Genomic DNA, 19,778 nt, shown 5'->3' with positions numbered 1-19,778 from the left:
ATCAATGGCTTGTGCAGATGTGCGAGATAAGGGGTCCATCAACACTCCAGTGAAACAACTTTCTCGTCAGTCTAGTCGACGAATGAAACAGTCTTCTAAGGTCATTCAGTTTTTGAATACAAACTGCGAGTACTGCTACTGCCATTGATTGCTTCTGTCAATGCTATTGGCCGCAGCAACTAGGTGAAAAATACACGCAGTGTTGTCAATTCTCAGGGACCCACCTCGTTGCTGTTCTACCAATATTTGATTACTCTCGTTGTTTACCTACCTACCTCAGGTAATTATTTTGGCATCGCTGATGCCTTACCGTTGTTTCTATTTTGCTCGTATCGTTTTTTCCACTGTCGAGAAAATGACGACAGGATCTGGGCTCCCTTCCCGCGAGGCGGGCAAGTCTCGCGAATTTCGCATCCCTATTGCGAAAAGCTTCTCTTTCACCATTCCCGAGATCTTTCGACCGTCGAATCCCTTCCTCGTCCGTTGGATTGATAATTTACCTGCTTCTGTTGAACGCGAGAAGCCTTTGGAGCCTGCTCATATCCAAGCCCCGAAGCGTGCCTTGGTAAGTAAATACGCCGCGTTGCCTCCAAACTTCTACAGGAGGAGGCATCTCTACGGCTTATAAACAGCCCGTTAACAATCGCTAGGACTCCGTTTATTCTGAGCATAACAATGAAGAAGTTTGTAGCCACCGTACCAAGCGAGCAAAGATCACGACTCCATCCGCAGACCATGGTCTTAGCGTAGAGAAGCGACGAAGCAGCGTCGCTGAGTCGAGTCGTAGCCTTCTTCGCCGCGTGTCAACTGCCTGCCATCGTGCCGTTTCGTTCCACTCCCACCACACACGCAATGAGACACCTTCTGGTTCCCCCGTTCGCGCGTCGCTCTCGCCACTTGGTACACCCCTTTTGGTAACCGATAGACCTCGCATGAGATTTGTCCTTGTTGGTGACTCTGGCTGCGGAAAATCAAGTCTATTGCTGTAAGTCACGACCCTCCCCCATAACATAACGGTCTCGACGCGTGCTAATGGACTTCCTCTAGTCGTTATTATCGTGATACTTTCACTGAGGTACGCTATCCTGACTCCCCCTAATTCGTAAATAGACCTGTAGCGCTCACAAATATTCTCCTACAGACATACACCAAGACCCAGTACGAGCTATTCACCAAAATCGAGACAGTAGACGAGAAAGAGGTAGACCTCGAGCTCTGGGATACATCCGGCGACCTCGGCCTTCACCAGCTTCAACTTCTCTCCTACCTCGCCTGGGACGCGGTGTTCCTCTGCTTCAGCGTCGATAGCACCGTACGCTTTGCCAATGCTCAGACTCAGGTATGTTTAACCCAACACTACATCTGCTCCAATTGCACGATCGGCCTTGCTAACATTGAAGGGAATGGCCGTAGTGGGTCGACGAAATCCGCAAGTATTGTGGCGACATCCCTATCATCCTTCTTGGCCTGAAGAAGGATACGCGAATGGGAACTGGTATTTGGGCACCGCTGTACCCTCACATTCAAGCCCGTATCACTGCTACAGAGGTAGGGGTACTCCTTCCCCAACACTCCCCTCTCTCTGAATTGAAGCTAACCCGACACGAAATTCCAGGGTTCTACAGCCGCGACCATCATGCGCGCGGTCAAGTACATCGAGTGCTCAGCCAAGACGGGCGAAAACGTCGAACGCGTATTCCAAGAAGGTATACGCACGGTACTTTGCGGACGAGACGAAGAGAAAGACCTTGCGCGAGTCCGTAAGGCATACGAAGACGAAGAGGACGCGCCACCCGCTAAGTCTTTTGCGAAGTTTATGTGCTTTGCGTAGGAAATCGGCGATAATTCACCAGCTGTGTTGGGCTGGATTGGAATTTAATGTGGAAATAACCATGGGCGGGGAACTCGGGGCACTTGTACATCGCCCTACTATTATGAGGGAATCGTGTTTGGTTTGGTAGTGTCGTTGGCCCCATGTATATATGTTGAGTTCCCGGGCGTGCAAACGAATAATTCAATGATGGAGAATACAGTTAATAATTTTGAAAGTCCTACCCTAATTTACATATTAGTACCTAGGTAGGTACACTTGTGTTATCTTTGCTAGAGGCATGGGAAATTGTAACTACCTTCAACGTAACTCCATGATGTGTATGTATCATCAATTGATACCTTAATGACCGCTGTTCGGACATCCGAAACGCCACCACCCCACCATGATTCGTCATCACGGTCGATAGGATTATTCCGCAGCCATCGGAGAGGCTCTAGGTGATCAGAGCCCATAGTAATAGAGCATGGTGTGACAAGTCGGTTCGTGACCGCCATTCCCAAGCATGAAATTTTTTTTTGAGGCTGGCTCGTGAGCAAAAAGGGGGTGTCACAAAGGGGAAAGGGGTCGTAAAGTAATTACAATTACCCCGCACTTTTCGACACTTTGCCTTTCGGTTTGACGAGGCAGAATGGGCACACATGAATACCGTGGTAGATATATGCAAATTATACCTCCAGCGAGCAATATTTACTCAATATGGTAGGTAGGCAGTATGACATGATACCGAATTCTTTGGCTACTATTTGCGCTCGGAGATGGTCAATATTGGGAAGTAGCTAGCGTTGGTAATGTGAGATAGCAATAATGGTATCGTGGGCTTACTGCGCCACTAAAGCCTTGCTACATCATGTGTATTGGCTAAAATGACCGATTGCCTGCATGATATAAGTCAGCACATAGATGCCAAGTGTTTTCAGATACCTACCTGCAGGTAAGTGGCCTAAATCATGGCCTCGAAATCTACAAGAACCATTTGAGGCTATGGCCTAGCAAAATAACGTCGCCTTTCAAAGCATATAGATGTTGTACACATTTCATTTTTCTAATAGTACGGTATATTTCATACGTATAATATTTTCAGCAATATTGTTCTGCGTTGTAATCACCATCACTGAATGAATCGAAAAAAGCTAGACCATAACCTACTTCAAAGAGGAGTCAAAGAAACCCCATGGATGAGAATTACTCTCATCGCTCCACAACATCGCAAGTTATCTAGATGTTATGATTAGGAAAATTTCCTTGGATACCATATTGTTACTTCTGTGCCGTCAGATCCCGTCTCAGTATGGAAATAATTGTTTTGCTCTGTGCTCCAAGTCCAATAGTTGTCAGGGTATGGAATGTCGCTTCCAAGAGAGGATATAGTTGAAAGCATAGACGAGGAGTCCTGTTCATCTTGACCATCAGGTGGGATTTCCGGTGATCTTAAACACACAGAACCACAGTCGCCTTGGTCGGAAAGAGAAACCGGCGGAATAATCGGATTGCAGTAGGTATTCGCTTGGCCATCATGTGAAGTCAGACATGTAGTGGCTTGTGTCCCATCCCCATCACAACTGTATTGAAGTCGGGGGGCAGCGCCATTGTTTTCGCTGCACATGGAGTCCAGGGTATCATATTCAGCGTATGAGGTCAACCGGGCCTCACTCGTCGACGCATTTCGAGATAGACAATTCGCTTGTGGATCTTGCTGTGTGGCCCACGCACGATGTACCAATTCACATACGTCAGGACCTGGTCTATTCCCATCCTTCGTTAAAAAGGTCTCGGGGTCTGCGGGGGAAATGGATGGACTGTGCAATATATTCTGGCAGCAGATTGTATTCAGACCTCTGGCTTCATCATTGTTCGCTCTTGAGAGCGGCTGATGAAATGAATCGGGGTCTGAATATAATTGTGATGTTAAATCGGTCGCGGGGACTGACGATTTAGACGCTATACTAGAAACCGAAAATCCTCTTTCTGCTGTTAAATTTCCTTCCGATGATGCTGAGGAATTGCCCTCTAGTTGACTATCGATCTCCTTGCGCATGCTGGGTATTGCCGATTGACTATGGTCCTCGCTGTTGTCTCGGCGTAAAACCCCCCCAAGACGGATCGAATCTGCCTTCACCTTTCCGGCTGATCCCTCCATGGCCCGACGTAGATGTAAGAATTTCTGTAGAACTCGTGAGACCCGCTCTTTCACCTCCATCATAGCCATCTTCCCCGTTATTCGGCGTCGCGGGTATTGGGCTAGTTCTTCTTCAAAGAACACGTCATTCGAAGCTGACGTAGGTATTTTTCGGTTGAATGTTATACCATGCCCGTCTTTGATGTCTACGACTCGATGAGCTGTCTGGAATTCGTATCTTCCCCGTGGGAACTTCCAGAGTAACTGCATGTTTCTTCCATCACCGAAGAGGATCTGAAGTTGTTGTGGGATATTGTTCTCTAGCCATTGCCTCGAGATGAGGTTTTCTTGGGTTTCGGATCCGAGGTGTGCGATGATAAGGTCTTCCGGTCGCCAGCGTTCCGGAAATATTATCGATTCAGTAGGCAATTGGTCATTACGAGGGGTATCGATCGACATATCGATTCTTAGAATTTTGATCATGAAGCAAGATGATCCCTAAATCATGCGATTGTGAGCTCAACAAGAATGGAATTTGGGTTCGTGCTTCTATTTACCGCTCTCCCACACGTTGGACATCTCTTCGAGGCCTCGGCTGTGGATTGGCCGTCATCTTTCAACGTGCCTGCAAGCCACGATTGAGGGATCATATTCGGCGAAGAGGTACGTGATGCCATCTGAGGATAAATATATGCTATGGGTAGAACAGGTGCCTAAGGTATAATTGCGCATGGGGATGGGAACAACTAAGGGAGCGGGCGAGTCTGCCTAGCCAAAGACCTTACATATTGCGACCGACATAGACGTTGTGTAACCCCAGAAATGCTACTTGCAATAAGCCACCTCCTCAGAAGTGTGAGACTCCTGTTATTAGAAGGACATCCCCGGGCGTTTCTTCTTCCCTGAAGGCCCGCGCCTTCCAAACCCTACAATGGCACCCGAACAGCAGCAAAAAGAACCAAAAGGCTACGCCAAGTTGGCAAATTTTATGACATGCCAGAATCATGTCATTATTAGGCAATTTCGTGAACTAGCTACGAGGGACCTCTTATACTTACAGGCCGAACTATGCGATTTACAATACGATTTTACACGGCAATCTAAGGAAGATGTCAACTCAAATGATGAGAGAATACGGCGTTACGATCGCGAATGGGTCCATCTTCGCCATGCGGCTGGTGGCGACGGGAGGCAGTGGCAGCTTGCTCTGCAAATCCGGGAAAAGCTACGAGAATATTGTATGTTAACCCCCCGAATTATATCATCCACCTGGTACTGTAGACGTGGAATAGTAAAAGGCTAGGTAATTGAAACGAGAGAATTAAAAACTAAGTAATCTGACCGCGAAGACTCGGCAATCCAGCAGTACCAGAACGTAGCTGCATTACCACAGCCTACTAACCGCCAGCGCTCAGTTGTATATTCATATACACTCAGCGCTAGCTTAGGAGGGGACTGTGACTTCCTCGGTCGTGACCTTAGTGATGTGGCTCCTTATCCGTCAGTACTCTCTGGTCAAGACTCGGACAAGCTGTTATTTCTAGGGAGCGGGCAATCCAACGACGACTCCATTGCGAGATTTCTTGTAGGGCCAGCCTTGCAGGTTTTCGACCATTATTTGGGTCCATTGAAGGTAGGCAGGATCTACTAATGTTTTGTATTGCTGAGTATTAATCGGCGTCGCAGACGCCTCTATCTGACATAGAGAGCCAAACTCCAAGAACTCGAACAACACTACATCATTATTCGGATAATACAATCAGATTTATCGTACAGATCTTCAGTTCTTTTATGTCAACGGCTGTACCAATGACTTCAATCATTATTCTCTACTTGGTCCAAAGTATAACCCTGAGACTTGGACTAGTGTGCTTCTTCAGTATAATCTTTTCAACAACCATGAGCCTTGTCACTAATGCGAGGAGGGTCAAAGTCTTTGCGGCAGCCGCTGCGTTAGTTTTCTACCTTTATTCTAAGTATGCACTTGCTACTGACTGAATCACATAGCTTTGCAAGCGTTCAAGTTGTGTTCGTTTCAACGTCACAGAACCCGTAGAACTTGGCTTGAACAAGGAGTAGTTCGCCTACCATTCGAGGTTTCTTCTATACTAGGTACTTTGACTACATATATCTAAGCTAATAATTCAAACTCTAATAGGGACCCTCCCAGCTCTACCTAAAGTATATCGGTCCCTGGACTAATGCATGCGACGCACTACCAACCAAACACGCCTCTCAGGAGGCTTGGTCTCTGTCCTCCCCCCACAATTCATCTTTCCCTCTCCCACTCAAGTCATCAACCAGTTGTTGATGTTCTATTCATTGAATGGTATTTCATACTCCTAGAAAGCCCCTCTTCTATCCTCGACAGGAAACTGCTTACACCGTACTACTGATTCGATTACGCTCCAACTCTCTGCCCATTCCTTCTGGCATCACTTTCTGGACAAATCCATCTATCTCATCGGGTCGACCTTAGGAGTAAGAGCGCCGGGTTTCAACCACTCTCCGATCCGCCCCAGGAAGCCGCGCGACCCCTCCTAATCCTTCCGTCCCGCGTTCAAAACTTTCGCTCGGGAATCCATACGACGACAAGCAACACCCCCTGGAAGCCACACGTAATAACAAGTTCCCAATTACAGTACTCGTCGGGAGAAAGCTCAATACTGCCAGGTACGTATATCTTGGCCGCCCCGCATAATGCGTTGTTGACTGCACTGTCGCTGTCTCGCGACGTTTTGGCTCGTATCTAAGCCGTTTATTATGATGATGCCGCATACGTCAAGTATATAGCCACACAATTCATTGTTCCGAGCGGCTCGGATATTATGGCTAATAATTCGATTGTCCAGATTATCGATCACGATGTCCACGAACGAAGAACCGGATCTCTGTTCAGCCACACCGGCTCATAAGGGGTTGTCGCGAGAACAAAGGCGATGCCTTCGATTATGGAAACGAAGTCTCGTATTTGATGTGACGTCAACATCACCGACGAACGACAAGTCCGCCAAAGTTGTTGGTCTCATAGACGGTGGATCGGAATATTGCCTGATATCGTCGGGCATCATAAAGAAATTGGGAATCACAATGTACCCACTCAGCCCGGAGGATCAGCCGACGCTCGAAGGATACAAAGGCAAGAGCTTTAAGCCTGCCTGTTGGGCACAAGTTAAACTCAAGCAATCAGACCTGTCTCTTGAGGCATGGATGACTGTTTATGTGATTCAGGATCCTAAGGTCACCCTACTTCTAGGGTCTGTGTTCAACCATGAATATGGTATTGAAACGACGATATCGGATGCCGTTAACAACACAATCGAGCCCAGAGATCGAGATGAGCAACACATGGCCAAGAACATTGTCGCTGCTATCATAGACACTCGTTCTCAGAGTAAGGAAAACACTACCCGAAGCAATTGTGTCTGGCTAACCTCTGATTCCGTGTTAGGCCAACAGAAAAAGGAAGAAGACGAAAAGAGGCAAGGAGCAAACAAGGAAACGATCAAAGTATACCAGGAGATCGAAGACATTAAACGCAACCTGCAGCTAGGAAGCGGAGCGGAGCTCACTATGAGGAACAAATCTTTTCTGCGAAACCCCCCAACGTCCTTGTCCGACAGTAGCACCGCATCACCTAGCACGTCGAGCTGGTCGGCATCTACGCTGCAAAGTACTGCGAATACTTCGGTGCCAACGGAGAGCAGAGACGAAAATAAGAAATAAATTTCGAAGATCCAATACCCCCCAGAAAAATACGCGCTAGCACGTATAAGGAAGCTAGCCCCTTTTTACTTCGCCTCTTTGGTTGCCCCTCCAATGTAGGGGAACATAGATGCTCATTCATAGCGTTCTCGAACTGTATTATATTATTATTACCAAATGTTAATGGCTTATGGATCTTCCAAAACTATGGTAGCATACTTACTATTCTCTAACCGCGAAGTGAATGTGACCAGTAGTTGAGTGTTGGCAAGTTAGTACCCAATTTTTTTACGCCACGCTGTAGAAGCAATGTTATAGGTGATGCTCGGAGAGGGGTATATAAGTACTATCAACCTAGTCCACTCATTCATCTTTATGATGCTCCCATTGCGTAGTCTTTCCTTTCTTGCTGCTCTTTCGACACCTCCAAAGACACCGTCGAGTATCTGGTAGTGCAGCATCTTTGGATGTATGTTCTTAGCCACTATTCAATCAGCAGCGTGGAAAAAACAAACCAAAAAAGAAGATCATACAACGTATCACATCTAAAGCGTGATGGGGGTGACGTGTGATTTAAGTAGTCGGGTCCCATGAGAGCCGCTTGACGGTTAATTGCTTAATACAACTGCGAGTAACCATGTTATCATATTATTCCCGGACAGATCACGCTATGACATCCAAACATCGTTTGATTCGTATTTTTACTCATTACGGTTCCTGGAATAGAATGAGTTTCGATTCTTGATAGAACCATGCAACGGTACCTAGGTAGTACATCGATATATACATACCTAGGTATATCCCAGGATTATCATATGTACCTAGGTACCTTGGTATATTATCGCATCCATCCAAACGTCCACCTAGGTGTGTTCGGTACGAAATACCTACCTACCCCCAATTAGGAAATGCCGCGGCTTCTGTTCTGGTGAGCATGCGACCGCGACCGCAGTGAAGGATTTAATATGGAAATAATTATGAGGGGATCATGTTTGGTTTGGTGGTCGTGTATATATCTAATGTTGAGTTCCCAGGCGTACAAATGGAGTAATAATTCGAGGGTGGAATAATATAATTAATAATGACACATGCATAGAACCCGTACCTATATGAGACTTAATGAAAAGTACTACTCACACGTGGAAGATCATTGGTAATTATCGGGACCCTTAATGATATGGATATCATTTGGACCAAATTATCGTCACCATCCCATCCACTAGAATCATGGTGAGTTAGACACTAAAAGCAACTGGAGATAAGTGCTTGAAGAGCCTATATGTTATGGGGATTATGGGTTCTGCGACAGCTGTCTTCCCCCAGAGCAGCAATCACCCGACCACGATAGTACGAGTCACAAATTCACAGCGAGAAACTACAGTTTTCAGTATTTTAATCGTTTCACTCGGCCTAAAGCGGAATTATTCATCAAGTTGGCTAGTAATAATATGGATTTAAGTCGGCGGTTTTGATGCATGTCAAGGAGATGTATAGGGGAAGAAAAGAAGAAAATAAATTTCAACAATGATTTGGGAATAATTAGGGCCTGGGGCAGCTGGGGGTATGTTTTATTTACCCACTGTTAGTGGCGTTCATGCTGACGCCTCCGGATCAGTACCCTGTCGGCCCGTACCTCAGGGGGGTATGGGCATTACCTATCGAAGCCCTTCAAAGCGCTGTGTCCACAATGAATTCAGGGAATACAGAGCAAATGCTTAAATTTACAGCGCCTCGGATGCCAATTTAAGCCTACGACTCAGTCAGAAGTACTTGTGGCTGATGTAGTACCCCTACTCCTATTTGAATACATGCCCGTCCTGCAGGATGCGTCAACAAATAAGCAATTCGCTGTAACAAACACGCCAATTGTTCTGCACATTGGTATTCAAGTGGGCTGGTGGGTATGAGAAGTTATATTATAAGAGTACCCTGTGAAGTAATTGTATAGATGGATGGATTCTAGTCTGTTCTTAATTCGGCGGCTCTTTTTGGTATTATACACCAGTACGAATAGAAACAATCAATATGTCAGAATATGACTATCCGACTCCCCCGCCAATGGTGGAAGCAATACCTTCAAAAGTCACCAATAGGACCTCCGCCGAAACTGACCTCAGGCGTGCAGATTTGGGATATTATATTGCCAAATGTCATTTCCGCAGCACCTGCATGTCCACGATACTTTCGATATTCGATCAAGCGGCCAACCACAGCAGGCCTGAGCTCAGACAAAGGCGCATGAATCGAATCTTAGTATACGCTGGCTGTTTCAACCCCCCACATGTGGCCCACCAAAGGTTGCTGGAACACGCACTTCAATGTCGCGAAGATTTAAATATTATCGCCGCCATTGTCCTTCCGTTCGATGATAAGAAGGTCCGATCGAAATATAGGCGTAAGAAGGACATAGGTGTGGTATTCACAAAATCCCAGAGGGCTAAATTATGGCAAGGAGATCCTAGGCTACATGATTTCGTATGGGTCTATGATCGAAGCATGGAGGAATGGTATATGTTTCAAGGACGCCTAAGGCGTGCTGTCGAAAGAGATGGGTTCAGTTTGGAGTTTGTCAGCTTATTTGGATCAGACGGTGTGCGACACGGTAAACCGTCCGCTAGGATGTCGTATGGATGTAAGCAAATGATTATTAGCGACGCTGGGAGAAAAGCAAAATTCATAACTGAAGAAGGGGAGCTTCTACGACTCATAAGATGTGATCCTTGGATGACCGTCTCCGCAGATAAGAGACATGCCATCTGGAGGGTTATAGATAGAAAGGCCTCCGTCGACAATGCATTGTCATTTAAAGGATCATCGGCAAGTAAGACAGACTCATTCAACCCATTGTATGTGGTTCCTAGATTTCAAGCTAACTTGAATATAAGAACCAGAGTATTATGATGATCTTTTCGAAGAAACCGAGTTGGATTTCATTGATAAACTGGAGGGGGTGGCCATTTGCAATCGAACGGATTTCCCTGATGAGTGGATCTGCTTCATTCCCGCTGGCGTCGAGGGGTCAGAATCACAACGCGAAATCAACTCGACACGCATCCGACATATCATCAAAACATACCCAATTAAACAACTTCATAAAAGACTCGAAGGTAAAGCGCTTAGTCCGCGCAAGCTTTTCGAATTCGTTCAAGATATCCGGAGTTTGCACTAGATGGTTCCCTAGGAATTGGTTGTTTAAAAAATAAAAATAAGGCGCTATAAATTCAGGCCTTAGGTGTCGTTAAAATGTGGGTCACCCGTCTATCTCGGTGCTGTCTTTATCACATGCATAAGCCGTTGATTCTTGACGAAACAAAAAACCACCAAATTCAAGATACGATGCTGATTCTTAAATACTTATGAGAATTATAAATATATCTTCGTCGTTTATATAATATCAAGAGGTGAAGTGCGACAACTACACATAGAATGTGTTCTACTTAGAGAATGAGTTGAAGGATTCCTCGTCATCCTGATTAGGAAATGCCGCGGCTCACTCTACTAGTCTAATCCCTTAGTACGCGATCCCAACTCGCTGATTATATGAACAACTAAATGGAATCATCTTCTTTCCCCAGTTTAAGAGTATCATTTTGATAGCTTTTATATCAGATAATTCGGAATGATTATCGCAAGCCAGAATGACGTCCGATGAACTATTTTCAATTCCTATTCCTACTCTCAAGTCGCATCCCGGGGGCAGCATCGTGTGCACATTACCAGCACCCCAAGTCTACGTGCTGACATGGACCTCACCACCGGATAACAGGCTTACGCCCGCATTCAACACTGCGCTTATGACCGCTCTCGATGTTATTGAGTTCGGCCATCCACCCGGCGTCGTTATAACAACATCCTCCATCTCCAAGTTCTACTCTAATGGTCTTGACTTGCCACTTGCGATTGCGACACCGGGATTCTTCGAAAACAGCTTGTACCCGCTATTCCGAAGATTCCTGACTTACCCTATGCCGACCATCGCTCTGATCAATGGTCACGGTTTCGCTGGAGGGCTTATGTTGGCTATGCATCACGATTACCGGGTTTTCACGGGTACGAAGGGTTATGTATGCGTCAACGAGCTCGAATTCGGAGCGCCGTTAATGCCGCCCATGAGTTCCATCTTCAGAATTAAGACAGCACCCAACGTGTATCGCAGCTTAGTCCTGGAGGCGCGACGTTTCGATGCGAAGAGCGCGCTAGAATCTGGTTTAATAGATGCGATCGGCGAGTTGGACGCAGCATTAAACTTGATTAAAGAGCGAGCGCTAGTTAAAAAGGGAACCACCGGTGCCTATGGAATGTTGAAGTTGGAAATGCATCGCGAAAGCGTGGCATTGTTGGATGCTAAAGCCACTGAAGCATCAAGCGGTCCTGGAATGCAAGCAGCTGAAAAGAAGAGAAAAGCCGAGGGAACGAAGCGGTTTCAGAAATGGAAGGAATCTCACCCTGATAAAGCTAAATTATAGGGCCTTACAGCTGTAATGGGAGCTGAAATTGTACCCTGTTTAAGGGTTGGCACGCTGTAACCTGGGCATATTGTAGCCAGGGCACCACACATAAATGTATAACCAGGAAAATAAACATATGCGCACTTCCATCGTATATCCTTATTACGTTACATAATTATACTGTCTCTTATTACGTTGGATCAGTTTCTCGACATGAATCAAGATGAACATCATACACGTGATGAAATGCACCGCCATCGAAGACAAGATTGAGAAGAGTTCTAAAGTTACGGTGGATTCAATTAGCGCTCTAGGTGCTTGAATCAGCATGAGCATCATACACGTGACAGCTACACTGCCCTAGAACAAAGAGTTTACAGCGGGTCAACTCACCGTAAAGGCGGGCCGTAACGGTTCTAGTGCAGATACAGCTGAAGTAAACATATGACATAACTCATCTCTACATCTATTTTCAGAGTCAATTCAGTATACTCTCAAAAGCAATGGATAGATTAACCGATCTTACCCAATTATTCAAGAGTCACCAAAGTCAATGGCTTGCATTAGACCCTGGATAATCATCCTATATCGCATGGCATAAAGTTGCTTGTCAAAGAGTCATGTCTTGTACGACGCCTCGTAGTCGAAATATAAATTCCTCAGGCCCAACCCGACTCAAGAAGTGTATATGGATCCATCACACCATGCTATGACAACATTTTAAACACCTCTGACAACATCGGCAACTCAATCAGCGTACTGGAGCCTTAGTACGCTTATTCCACGCTGTACTTCACCATTCTACCCATCAATATACTCGCTACATTCTATCCTCTCACAATGTCTTGTTGTACCTCATCATCGGACCAATTGGTCTTCTACGACATCGCCGCCGGCTCCCCTATTCACCCACACGCGCCGAACCCATGGAAAGCTCGATATGCGCTCAACTTCAAGCGCGCAAACTTCACCACCAAATGGGTTGATCTCTCCGAAGTGAAATCCACACGCATGAGTCTCGGCGTAGCGCCAGTGCGCTTCTTCGCCAACGGGGAGCCATTCTACACATTTCCACTACTCAAGGACGGGTCTACGATCTTGGGGGATTCCTTTGGTATCGCCGTACACGTGGATAAGAAATATCCTGATAGTCCCTCGTTGTTTAAGCATTCGATTGGGTTGTACGCAGCTTTCAACGCGCACATCGACACCGTATTCACCGCAGGCGCGCAATTATGCGCCGCAAGCATGCCATTCAGTCCAGAAACCGAGGAGAAATGCAAAGCCGAGTTCTGCAGACGTGCCGGTGTAAAGTCCTACGATGAACTAATCGTGCACGGAGAGGCGAAGAAGAAAGTCAAGGATGCGTTTCAAGCTGCGATAGGGGAAGCTGCGAAGTACTTTAAGTTCTCCGAGGGCCCTTTTATTGGGGGGAAAGAACCTGATTATGCGGATATGATTGTTGGTGGTTGGTTGATGTTTTACTGCACGACGATACCTGGGGATTGGGAGGATATACGTGGGTGGCATGGTGGGGTTTGGGGGAGGCTACATGATGCTTTGAAGCCGTATAGAGGGGAATGGTGAGAGGTTGTAAATACCTTGGGTATCTAGTAGTAATGATTGATGACGATGAAGGTAATTGATGGTGTTTTTTCTAGGTTTATTCACGGATTCCGATCATGCTAGCATTAATTAAATATTTCACGTAAAAGTCCTGTCTTTAACGGATTGAAACACCGCTTAGTACTCTGGTGAGGGGTCGTCTTCGGCATCAAAAACAATAAGTTGACCTCGAACAATACAACATCAATATATATCACATCTTAAACATCGAGGGTGGTACTAGTGACTCTCGAAGTCCCGAATCTCGGATGGCTTCAACTAGCGACCCAAAAACATATCCACCACATCGAGTCTTTCATTACAAATACCATATGCTCATTAGTACATACCTTGTCGCCACCTCAGTTTTCTTCTATCGTATCTATCGACAACCATTTTCCACTGCTGTTAAGTCCGAACAGTATGAGACTGTGTTCAAGGGCACGACACTAGCGGCTGTTATAGGGGGTGTTGCTATGAGTCGTACAGGGAGGGCAAAGTATCGACTGTATAGGGAAGGAAACTAGCCCATTGCATCGCTAGGAGGGACAGGTTAGTCCATCAAAGGAGTATACATAGGTAGTTATACTAATTAGTTATATAACCTCTGCTCTGAGATAGCAGTAATTGAACGATGTTATCATGGCCTTTGATAATAGCTTTATCCAAGGGGGTGTGACGCATCAGATCCCTACACCCAATCTGAGCTTTGTGGGAGAGAAGTAGTCGAACAACGCCTTCATGTCCGAATTCGCATGCCTTGTGCAGTGGCGTTTCGTTCAACAAACCTTTGGCCTCAATAGAAGCATTATGGTCGAGCAGAACGCGGGCGACACCCTCGCGCCCTAGCTCACACGCCTTGTGTAATGGGGTCTGGTGCGAAATAGTTCTAGCTTCGATATAGGCCCCGCGGTCAAGTAAAAGGCGAACGATTCTGATGTTTCCGAGTCTGCATGCACAGTGTAACGAAGTCTCCATGGAATCGTTCACGGTTTCGGCATAGGAATCATGGTCGAGTAGAAGCCGAACTATCTCTTCGCGTTCAAATTCGCACGCTAGGTGTAGTGGAGTCATTCCGTGAGTATCCCGGACCATGATACCAGCATAGCGCAGCAAATATCGGACAACTTCATTGCGCCCCTGGCGACATGCGTGAAGCAACGCAGTTTTGCCGCCTTCTAGACTCGGCCTCTCCGCTTCGAGCAAGATATGTACTATGCGGTAGTGGCCGTTTTTTGCCGCATGCAACAGTGCCTTATCTACTACTTGGATGTCGTCATGGTGTTTCGAAAGGAGCCGCCGGAATAGGGATTCCCGCCCGTTCGAAGCTGCCCAAATGATAGGTGTCATTCCGCTTTTTTGTACAAGCCACTCTCGGAAGTCAGGACCGAGATCGACGCTGTCGTTATCATTATTGCCTACCAAGACCTGTTCGCTCTCAAGTACATCATCAATAGATCCCATTCGCTGGTTTGCATCTGTGCGTGTAATAGCTGAAATTTTAGGACCTTGTGCCGCTATCACTGCCGTATTGAAGTGATCTTCGTTAACCTTAGCTTTTAGAAATATTGCTCGTAGTCGGTCATGAACCCGAATGGTTTCGTCGTGAAATCCCCTCGAAGGTTCTTCACAAGCAGCACTGACCAGTTCCACGGCCTGGGCAAAGTTGCCAATTTTGAAATGAGATACGCCGAGGCAGTAAAGAAGTTGTACATTACTTTTTGATGGATCATTATCGGCTGCGTCTTGAAATGGGATATACTTAACGGCTTGGGATAGGAACGTTATAGCCTCCTTATACCGAGCATTGCAGAAGTAAATATACCCATAGTCGCGAGCGATGCTCGCATATTCAGTCTTATAACATCCCGTAGGAGGCTGAAGATCGGCGGGGGAAACCAATTCTTTAATCAAAGAACTCATACGGTCAACCCAAGTCAAACATCTCCGTGAGAGGTATGAGTCTGGAGTGACTCCACCCATTGGCCTGCAAAGAATCAGTCATATTACCAATAAAAGAAATCGGGAAAAGAGGTGCCACAAACCAGTCGAGGTCTCCTTCTCCGCGACAGAGAATATTACACAATGCGAAAGCCACGAATAAGATCCATTGAGCTTTTCCTGTGACTTGACTCTTCACAATCCACTGGCAGATAGCTCGGTGCAACAGCATCGACTCAGGGGAGTTTTCGGATACAGGCCCGAACCTTATTAGGCATACATCCTCTAGAAGTTTGAGATGAAGTCGGAAAATTACAGTTGTATCAGAACAGTTTGGAAGGGCCCGAAATTCAGTATCGGTACTAAGAACAGGAGAGTCGAATCGACAGATCTGCAAAAGGGTAGATATAGGGACTTGTACTGGGCCTAATATAGCTAAAATTCGAATTATTGCCGCCGCTGCAGGCGATTCCTGTCTAACGTAAGAATATAGCATGTTGAGGATGGCATGCATGGATCGCGTTTTATCGTGCTGTACTTCACCAGCCTTGGGTAGATAGCCCATTAACTCGTCGTACTGCGCATGGTACTGTTCAATGAAGTTGTCTAAATTGACAACTCGTCTCCGAAGAAGAATCGCGGCTTGTTTGAGAGATAATGGTAAGCTGTTCAGTTCCTTGACAATTGCCATGGCCTCTTCAGCGCCTTGGGTGAAGTCGGACATCCCCGCTCTATCAAGAAGCAACTCTTTGCCGCTAAGATTATCTAGCCCATCGAGTTGTATACTTGAAAATCCATGGGGCTCAAGGATATCCGATGCATCCTTCCGAGTGCTGGTTAGAATTATCGAGCCGTGGGAAGAGTGTGGAATTAATTGAACTAAGTCGTGAACGGTGAGATCGTCGGCGCTATCAATAACCAGAAGCCAGTTCCTATATAAAGTCGATCTTAACTTTGCCAAAACAAAGTCCCTCTTATTCTCGCCAAAGTAAGGGTTCGGTAAGTCCTTAGATGGCCAAGATTTCGAAATCAAGTTAAACGCATCGGTAAAGGACTGTTTTATCTGTTCGGGCGTAAAGGCGTTGATCCAAAGTATGGCCTTATATAAACGCTTTTTCTTTCTAATATATTGGAGAGAAAGTTGTGTCTTCCCAGAACCCCCAATTCCGTAGAGTACAACGCCCTTCCTCCCAGACTTAGCAGGATTGAGGATAGAAGCAAGTTCTTCAATTTGCGTGCTTCTTCCATGAAATGTCGGTGTCGAGACAGGAAGTTCGGTCGTTATGAGAAGCTTCGGGGTCAAGTCTGTGCTGGCTGTTAATTACACTATGATATCGCAGTGTGGAGTTGCTATACTGACTGACCATCCAAAGCAGCTCGAACGAGTTCAGTCATTGCCAATCCAATTGGGCCAAAGCGTCCATCCTCGTGGTCACCAAATCTGCATATATTCCGGTGGTTTGATCCAGGCACAGGAAATACGCGCTCATTGGGCACATTATTCCACACCGAAGCCTTGTCCACGATCTAAAAATGTGTTAGTGTGCATAAAGCATAGTGAGCATCAGATACCAGTGGGGTCTATACTGCGCTTCTTCCCATCTTCTGTGTCTCATAAGCACTCCTAAATGTCATATTTCTCCCTCGCTGCACGAAGTCTCTAGAGATCTTCATCCAATCCCTTGAATTTCTCTTCAATGCCTTCGGGAGATTTGAGTTCCCGGCCATACCCAGCGATAGAGTATTTAAAATTTGTGATCCCAATTGAGCCCAAGAAGCCGCATCTGACCCATGGAACGGAACTGCGAGGAATAGGCACCCACACGTTTTATCGAGGACATCTTGGTGATATTCGTTATCTGTGTGTGCGATGTTGATAGCCTGGGGTGCATATTAGATCTAGATATCCTAGATGAGACGCAATGAAGACGAACTAATATTGAGGTATTCCTGAAAGGCACCTAAGTATAATACTTACTTGTTTTACTACAAGACCACCTAAGCTATGTGCGACGAATATAATTGGCGCTTCCCTTTCTTCCTCAGTCTGCCTTGCTATCCGTATTCTGGTAAGTAGATCTTCGGCGCAGGACTCAAGATCCGATGTGGACGATGTAAATACGTAAGAAGCATCGTAGCCGAAGGCTCGCACACGGGGGCGAACATTCATACGGGCAAAAAGCTCCGGCAAACGATCTCGTAGCCATATAGCAGGATCGTCGCTGTCACCGCCGTTCCATGTTGTCCGCCAACTGCCCCCAAGCCCGTGAACAGCGATTATGCTAGAAATAATCAGTCAATTCAATACATGCAAGTGAGGGGGGTCTGGGGAACAGACTCAACACATTGAGCATTCGGAGGTAATGGGGGTGATTCGGGACGAGCTGCGCGAACAGGAAATTCAAAGAGACCATATAGTTCGGTTGTCGATAGGTCGTTTAATTGGGGTAAGTCTCTCGCCTCTGGAAAACCTGTCACCGCGTTAGTTGAGGTACTCACAGCCTTGGAAAATAAATTAGTCGTCCTAACCTGAGTCATCCGACTCTTTCCGCAGCTTTGGCCTGTTCTGGAAAAGTTTCCTCCATGCCAATCGCCCCCTTATGGACTTTGACATTCTGACATAAGAACAATCAGCGAGATAATGTCGAGATTCAAAGATGAAAGTTTCGACTCACCAACAGACAAATGAGCATTGAAGAGAAGCGGGGTGCGGCTGTGACAAAATTGAGAAAAATTGCTGTGACTTGTCTTTGGTCGCAGTTGATTAGCCTCTTAATGACCAATAGACTTCGTTGTGAGGCCTTAAGATGATTTCCGCAGCCATTGGGTATAAACGAGCTGCGTTGTTTCGCCTATCCTATCAATGGCTTCGCCGATTGATGTGATGAGCCTTGACAGCGCCTCGATTAAAAGCGAAGGGCGAAGCAGGCTCTGGAACATACACACTTATAGTCACTCCCTTTGAAAATAAGGTTGATCCATTGATAATAAATCAATTGTATGTATCTGAGTTATAGTCTTATATCTCCATAAATACATACGTACATAATGGTTAGCAACCTCATTAACCTGAATCTGCTACGGGTCAGCCGGACTTATAGAGAAGGGAATGCTCCAGTGTCACCTCAACCCCGCAACTTCACTGGGGCGCGGAACAAGTACTAAATCTCCAAAAGGGTAAATATAGCAATGGTTTCCCTTCTCTTTTAGATCCGAATCCTCTTACGAGTGCAATTGAACGGCCTTGCTGTTACTGGCGGTTGATTTCCAGGTGTTTAATTCATACCGCTAGTAGAGTATAATGTTGGCCAAGAGTGCGAAATTGGGGCCTTGATGGCTCTGTATAAGCCATTCCGACGTAGTTAACCTGCAAGAAGGGTTGGGTTGGGTTCGGTAGTGCAGAGCCATAACTACCTAGGGATTTATCACTGTTGGCCGCGCCGTATGATCAGGTGGTTGAACATCATGAGACGGCAAGAAATAAATCTCTGGTTTCCCACATTGCTTTTCTTTGTACTACACATACACAATGTCGATACATATGTATAGGAATCCTGATAAGGCAATGCGTCGTTGTAATCGGAGGATACAAATACCGATAATTGGTTGATGATGGTTCTTAGTCACGATGTCGGTATTATCTTACCACCATCCCGATTGTTAGAATAATTCAGAATAATAAACCAAGTACATCTTTGGGGGGCGACGTCATCGAATCCTAAAGGTCGGTAATGTGGAGTAATAAAACAGATGTATAACTTCGTAATTCTCAATCTCAATTCATAACTAATACTTGATTTCGGGTTCATCCGATCGTATTTTGTCTAGGTATAATAATAGAATTATTAAGAATTATTTTGATTTTCGAAGACTCTGCAATGAAGGTTTGGGATGTGTGAGTTACTTATGTGCCCCAATGTAGAAAATAATAGACGCCACGCGACTTCAACAAGCTGACAGAAACCTTGAAGCTGCCACATGATAATTGCGGAAGAGGAAAGAATCTGGTACAAGGAAGGCAGATGGGTGTAGATGGAGGGGCACGGAGCAGCGGTTAGTGCTCTGATTGGTGAGATTAGCTTCGGGAACTACAGGGGCAATGCCATCATAGAAAGCTGCAACTTCCAAG

General features: G+C 46.0%; 8 protein-coding genes across 8 annotated transcripts; 6 read left to right on the top strand and 2 right to left on the bottom strand.

Annotated features, from left to right (window-relative positions):
• Nucleotides 1–355: 355 nt before the first annotated feature.
• On the top strand, nucleotides 356–1,967 carry F4822DRAFT_442001 (P-loop containing nucleoside triphosphate hydrolase protein; the record flags this gene model as incomplete). The annotated part of the gene is made up of 6 exons (XM_051462935.1): nucleotides 356–565; nucleotides 651–985; nucleotides 1,048–1,075; nucleotides 1,142–1,339; nucleotides 1,414–1,548; nucleotides 1,616–1,967. The coding sequence occupies 6 exons, from the start codon at nucleotides 356–358 to the stop codon at nucleotides 1,829–1,831; spliced, it is 1,122 nt and encodes a 373-aa protein (XP_051316494.1). The 3' UTR covers nucleotides 1,832–1,967.
• Nucleotides 1,968–2,670: 703 nt separating this feature from the next.
• Nucleotides 2,671–4,833, bottom strand: F4822DRAFT_162106 (uncharacterized protein). The gene is made up of 3 exons (XM_051453142.1): nucleotides 4,508–4,833; nucleotides 2,760–4,448; nucleotides 2,671–2,709 (listed from the first exon to the last, which is right to left on the bottom strand). The coding sequence occupies exons 1-2, from the start codon at nucleotides 4,625–4,627 to the stop codon at nucleotides 3,063–3,065; spliced, it is 1,506 nt and encodes a 501-aa protein (XP_051316493.1). The 5' UTR covers nucleotides 4,628–4,833; the 3' UTR covers nucleotides 2,671–2,709; nucleotides 2,760–3,062.
• Nucleotides 4,834–4,837: 4 nt separating this feature from the next.
• On the top strand, nucleotides 4,838–6,623 carry F4822DRAFT_394279 (uncharacterized protein). The gene is made up of 5 exons (XM_051457342.1): nucleotides 4,838–5,188; nucleotides 5,300–5,583; nucleotides 5,637–5,902; nucleotides 5,958–6,062; nucleotides 6,121–6,623. The coding sequence occupies exons 1-4, from the start codon at nucleotides 4,882–4,884 to the stop codon at nucleotides 6,004–6,006; spliced, it is 906 nt and encodes a 301-aa protein (XP_051316492.1). The 5' UTR covers nucleotides 4,838–4,881; the 3' UTR covers nucleotides 6,007–6,062; nucleotides 6,121–6,623.
• On the top strand, nucleotides 6,414–7,771 carry F4822DRAFT_162185 (uncharacterized protein). Its single transcript, XM_051453143.1, has 4 exons — nucleotides 6,414–6,568; nucleotides 6,624–6,735; nucleotides 6,803–7,344; nucleotides 7,402–7,771. Exons 3-4 carry the CDS (start codon nucleotides 6,816–6,818, stop codon nucleotides 7,674–7,676), a joined length of 804 nt encoding a protein of 267 aa, XP_051316491.1. The 5' UTR covers nucleotides 6,414–6,568; nucleotides 6,624–6,735; nucleotides 6,803–6,815; the 3' UTR covers nucleotides 7,677–7,771.
• Nucleotides 7,772–9,515: 1,744 nt separating this feature from the next.
• Nucleotides 9,516–11,059, top strand: F4822DRAFT_162037 (uncharacterized protein). The gene is made up of 2 exons (XM_051453140.1): nucleotides 9,516–10,476; nucleotides 10,541–11,059. Exons 1-2 carry the CDS (start codon nucleotides 9,681–9,683, stop codon nucleotides 10,822–10,824), a joined length of 1,080 nt encoding a protein of 359 aa, XP_051316490.1. The 5' UTR covers nucleotides 9,516–9,680; the 3' UTR covers nucleotides 10,825–11,059.
• On the top strand, nucleotides 10,926–12,193 carry F4822DRAFT_162034 (enoyl-CoA hydratase/isomerase family protein). Its single transcript, XM_051453139.1, has one exon. It carries the CDS (start codon nucleotides 11,294–11,296, stop codon nucleotides 12,119–12,121), a length of 828 nt encoding a protein of 275 aa, XP_051316489.1. The 5' UTR covers nucleotides 10,926–11,293; the 3' UTR covers nucleotides 12,122–12,193.
• A 619-nt stretch (nucleotides 12,194–12,812) lies between these two features.
• Nucleotides 12,813–13,936, top strand: F4822DRAFT_161974 (uncharacterized protein). Its single transcript, XM_051453138.1, has one exon. The coding sequence runs from the start codon at nucleotides 12,944–12,946 to the stop codon at nucleotides 13,688–13,690; it is 747 nt and encodes a 248-aa protein (XP_051316488.1). The 5' UTR covers nucleotides 12,813–12,943; the 3' UTR covers nucleotides 13,691–13,936.
• A 329-nt stretch (nucleotides 13,937–14,265) lies between these two features.
• Nucleotides 14,266–18,797, bottom strand: F4822DRAFT_161955 (uncharacterized protein). The gene is made up of 8 exons (XM_051453137.1): nucleotides 18,325–18,797; nucleotides 18,179–18,264; nucleotides 17,988–18,120; nucleotides 17,628–17,931; nucleotides 17,237–17,530; nucleotides 17,014–17,176; nucleotides 15,754–16,954; nucleotides 14,266–15,695 (listed from the first exon to the last, which is right to left on the bottom strand). Exons 2-8 carry the CDS (start codon nucleotides 18,261–18,263, stop codon nucleotides 14,297–14,299), a joined length of 3,579 nt encoding a protein of 1,192 aa, XP_051316487.1. The 5' UTR covers nucleotide 18,264; nucleotides 18,325–18,797; the 3' UTR covers nucleotides 14,266–14,296.
• Between the last annotated feature and the right edge of the window lie 981 nt (nucleotides 18,798–19,778).

The sequence above is a fragment of the Hypoxylon trugodes genome, assembly GCF_022578975.1.
Source record: "Hypoxylon trugodes strain CBS 135444 unplaced genomic scaffold F4822scaffold_3, whole genome shotgun sequence".
In the NCBI taxonomy this organism is placed as follows: Eukaryota; Fungi; Ascomycota; class Sordariomycetes; order Xylariales; family Hypoxylaceae; genus Hypoxylon; species Hypoxylon trugodes.
Note: the sequence above shows the minus strand (reverse complement) of the source record. Positions and strands in the feature narration are given on the sequence as shown.

Bases quoted from the DNA above. Each gene is read 5' to 3' on its own strand.
- F4822DRAFT_162106 (XM_051453142.1), bottom strand. From the start codon at position 4,627: ATGGCATCACGTACCTCTTCGCCGAATATGATCCCTCAATCGTGGCTT. The intron at 4,449-4,507 runs GTAAATAGAAGC...CGCATGATTTAG, and splicing joins GTCCAACGTGTGGGAGAGCG to GGATCATCTTGCTTCATGAT.
- F4822DRAFT_394279 (XM_051457342.1), top strand. From the start codon at position 4,882: ATGGCACCCGAACAGCAGCAAAAAGAACCAAAAGGCTACGCCAAGTTG. The intron at 5,584-5,636 runs GTAGGCAGGATC...TCGGCGTCGCAG, and splicing joins ATTATTTGGGTCCATTGAAG to ACGCCTCTATCTGACATAGA. The intron at 5,903-5,957 runs GTTAGTTTTCTA...TGAATCACATAG, and splicing joins GTCTTTGCGGCAGCCGCTGC to CTTTGCAAGCGTTCAAGTTG.
- F4822DRAFT_162185 (XM_051453143.1), top strand. From the start codon at position 6,816: ATGTCCACGAACGAAGAACCGGATCTCTGTTCAGCCACACCGGCTCAT. The intron at 7,345-7,401 runs GTAAGGAAAACA...ATTCCGTGTTAG, and splicing joins CATAGACACTCGTTCTCAGA to GCCAACAGAAAAAGGAAGAA.
- F4822DRAFT_162037 (XM_051453140.1), top strand. From the start codon at position 9,681: ATGTCAGAATATGACTATCCGACTCCCCCGCCAATGGTGGAAGCAATA. The intron at 10,477-10,540 runs GTAAGACAGACT...CTTGAATATAAG, and splicing joins ATTTAAAGGATCATCGGCAA to AACCAGAGTATTATGATGAT.
- F4822DRAFT_162034 (XM_051453139.1), top strand. From the start codon at position 11,294: ATGACGTCCGATGAACTATTTTCAATTCCTATTCCTACTCTCAAGTCG.
- F4822DRAFT_161974 (XM_051453138.1), top strand. From the start codon at position 12,944: ATGTCTTGTTGTACCTCATCATCGGACCAATTGGTCTTCTACGACATC.
- F4822DRAFT_161955 (XM_051453137.1), bottom strand. From the start codon at position 18,263: ATGTCAAAGTCCATAAGGGGGCGATTGGCATGGAGGAAACTTTTCCAG. The intron at 17,932-17,987 runs GTCTGTTCCCCA...GATTATTTCTAG, and splicing joins CCGAATGCTCAATGTGTTGA to CATAATCGCTGTTCACGGGC. The intron at 17,531-17,627 runs GTAAGTATTATA...TATGCACCCCAG, and splicing joins GTGGTCTTGTAGTAAAACAA to GCTATCAACATCGCACACAC.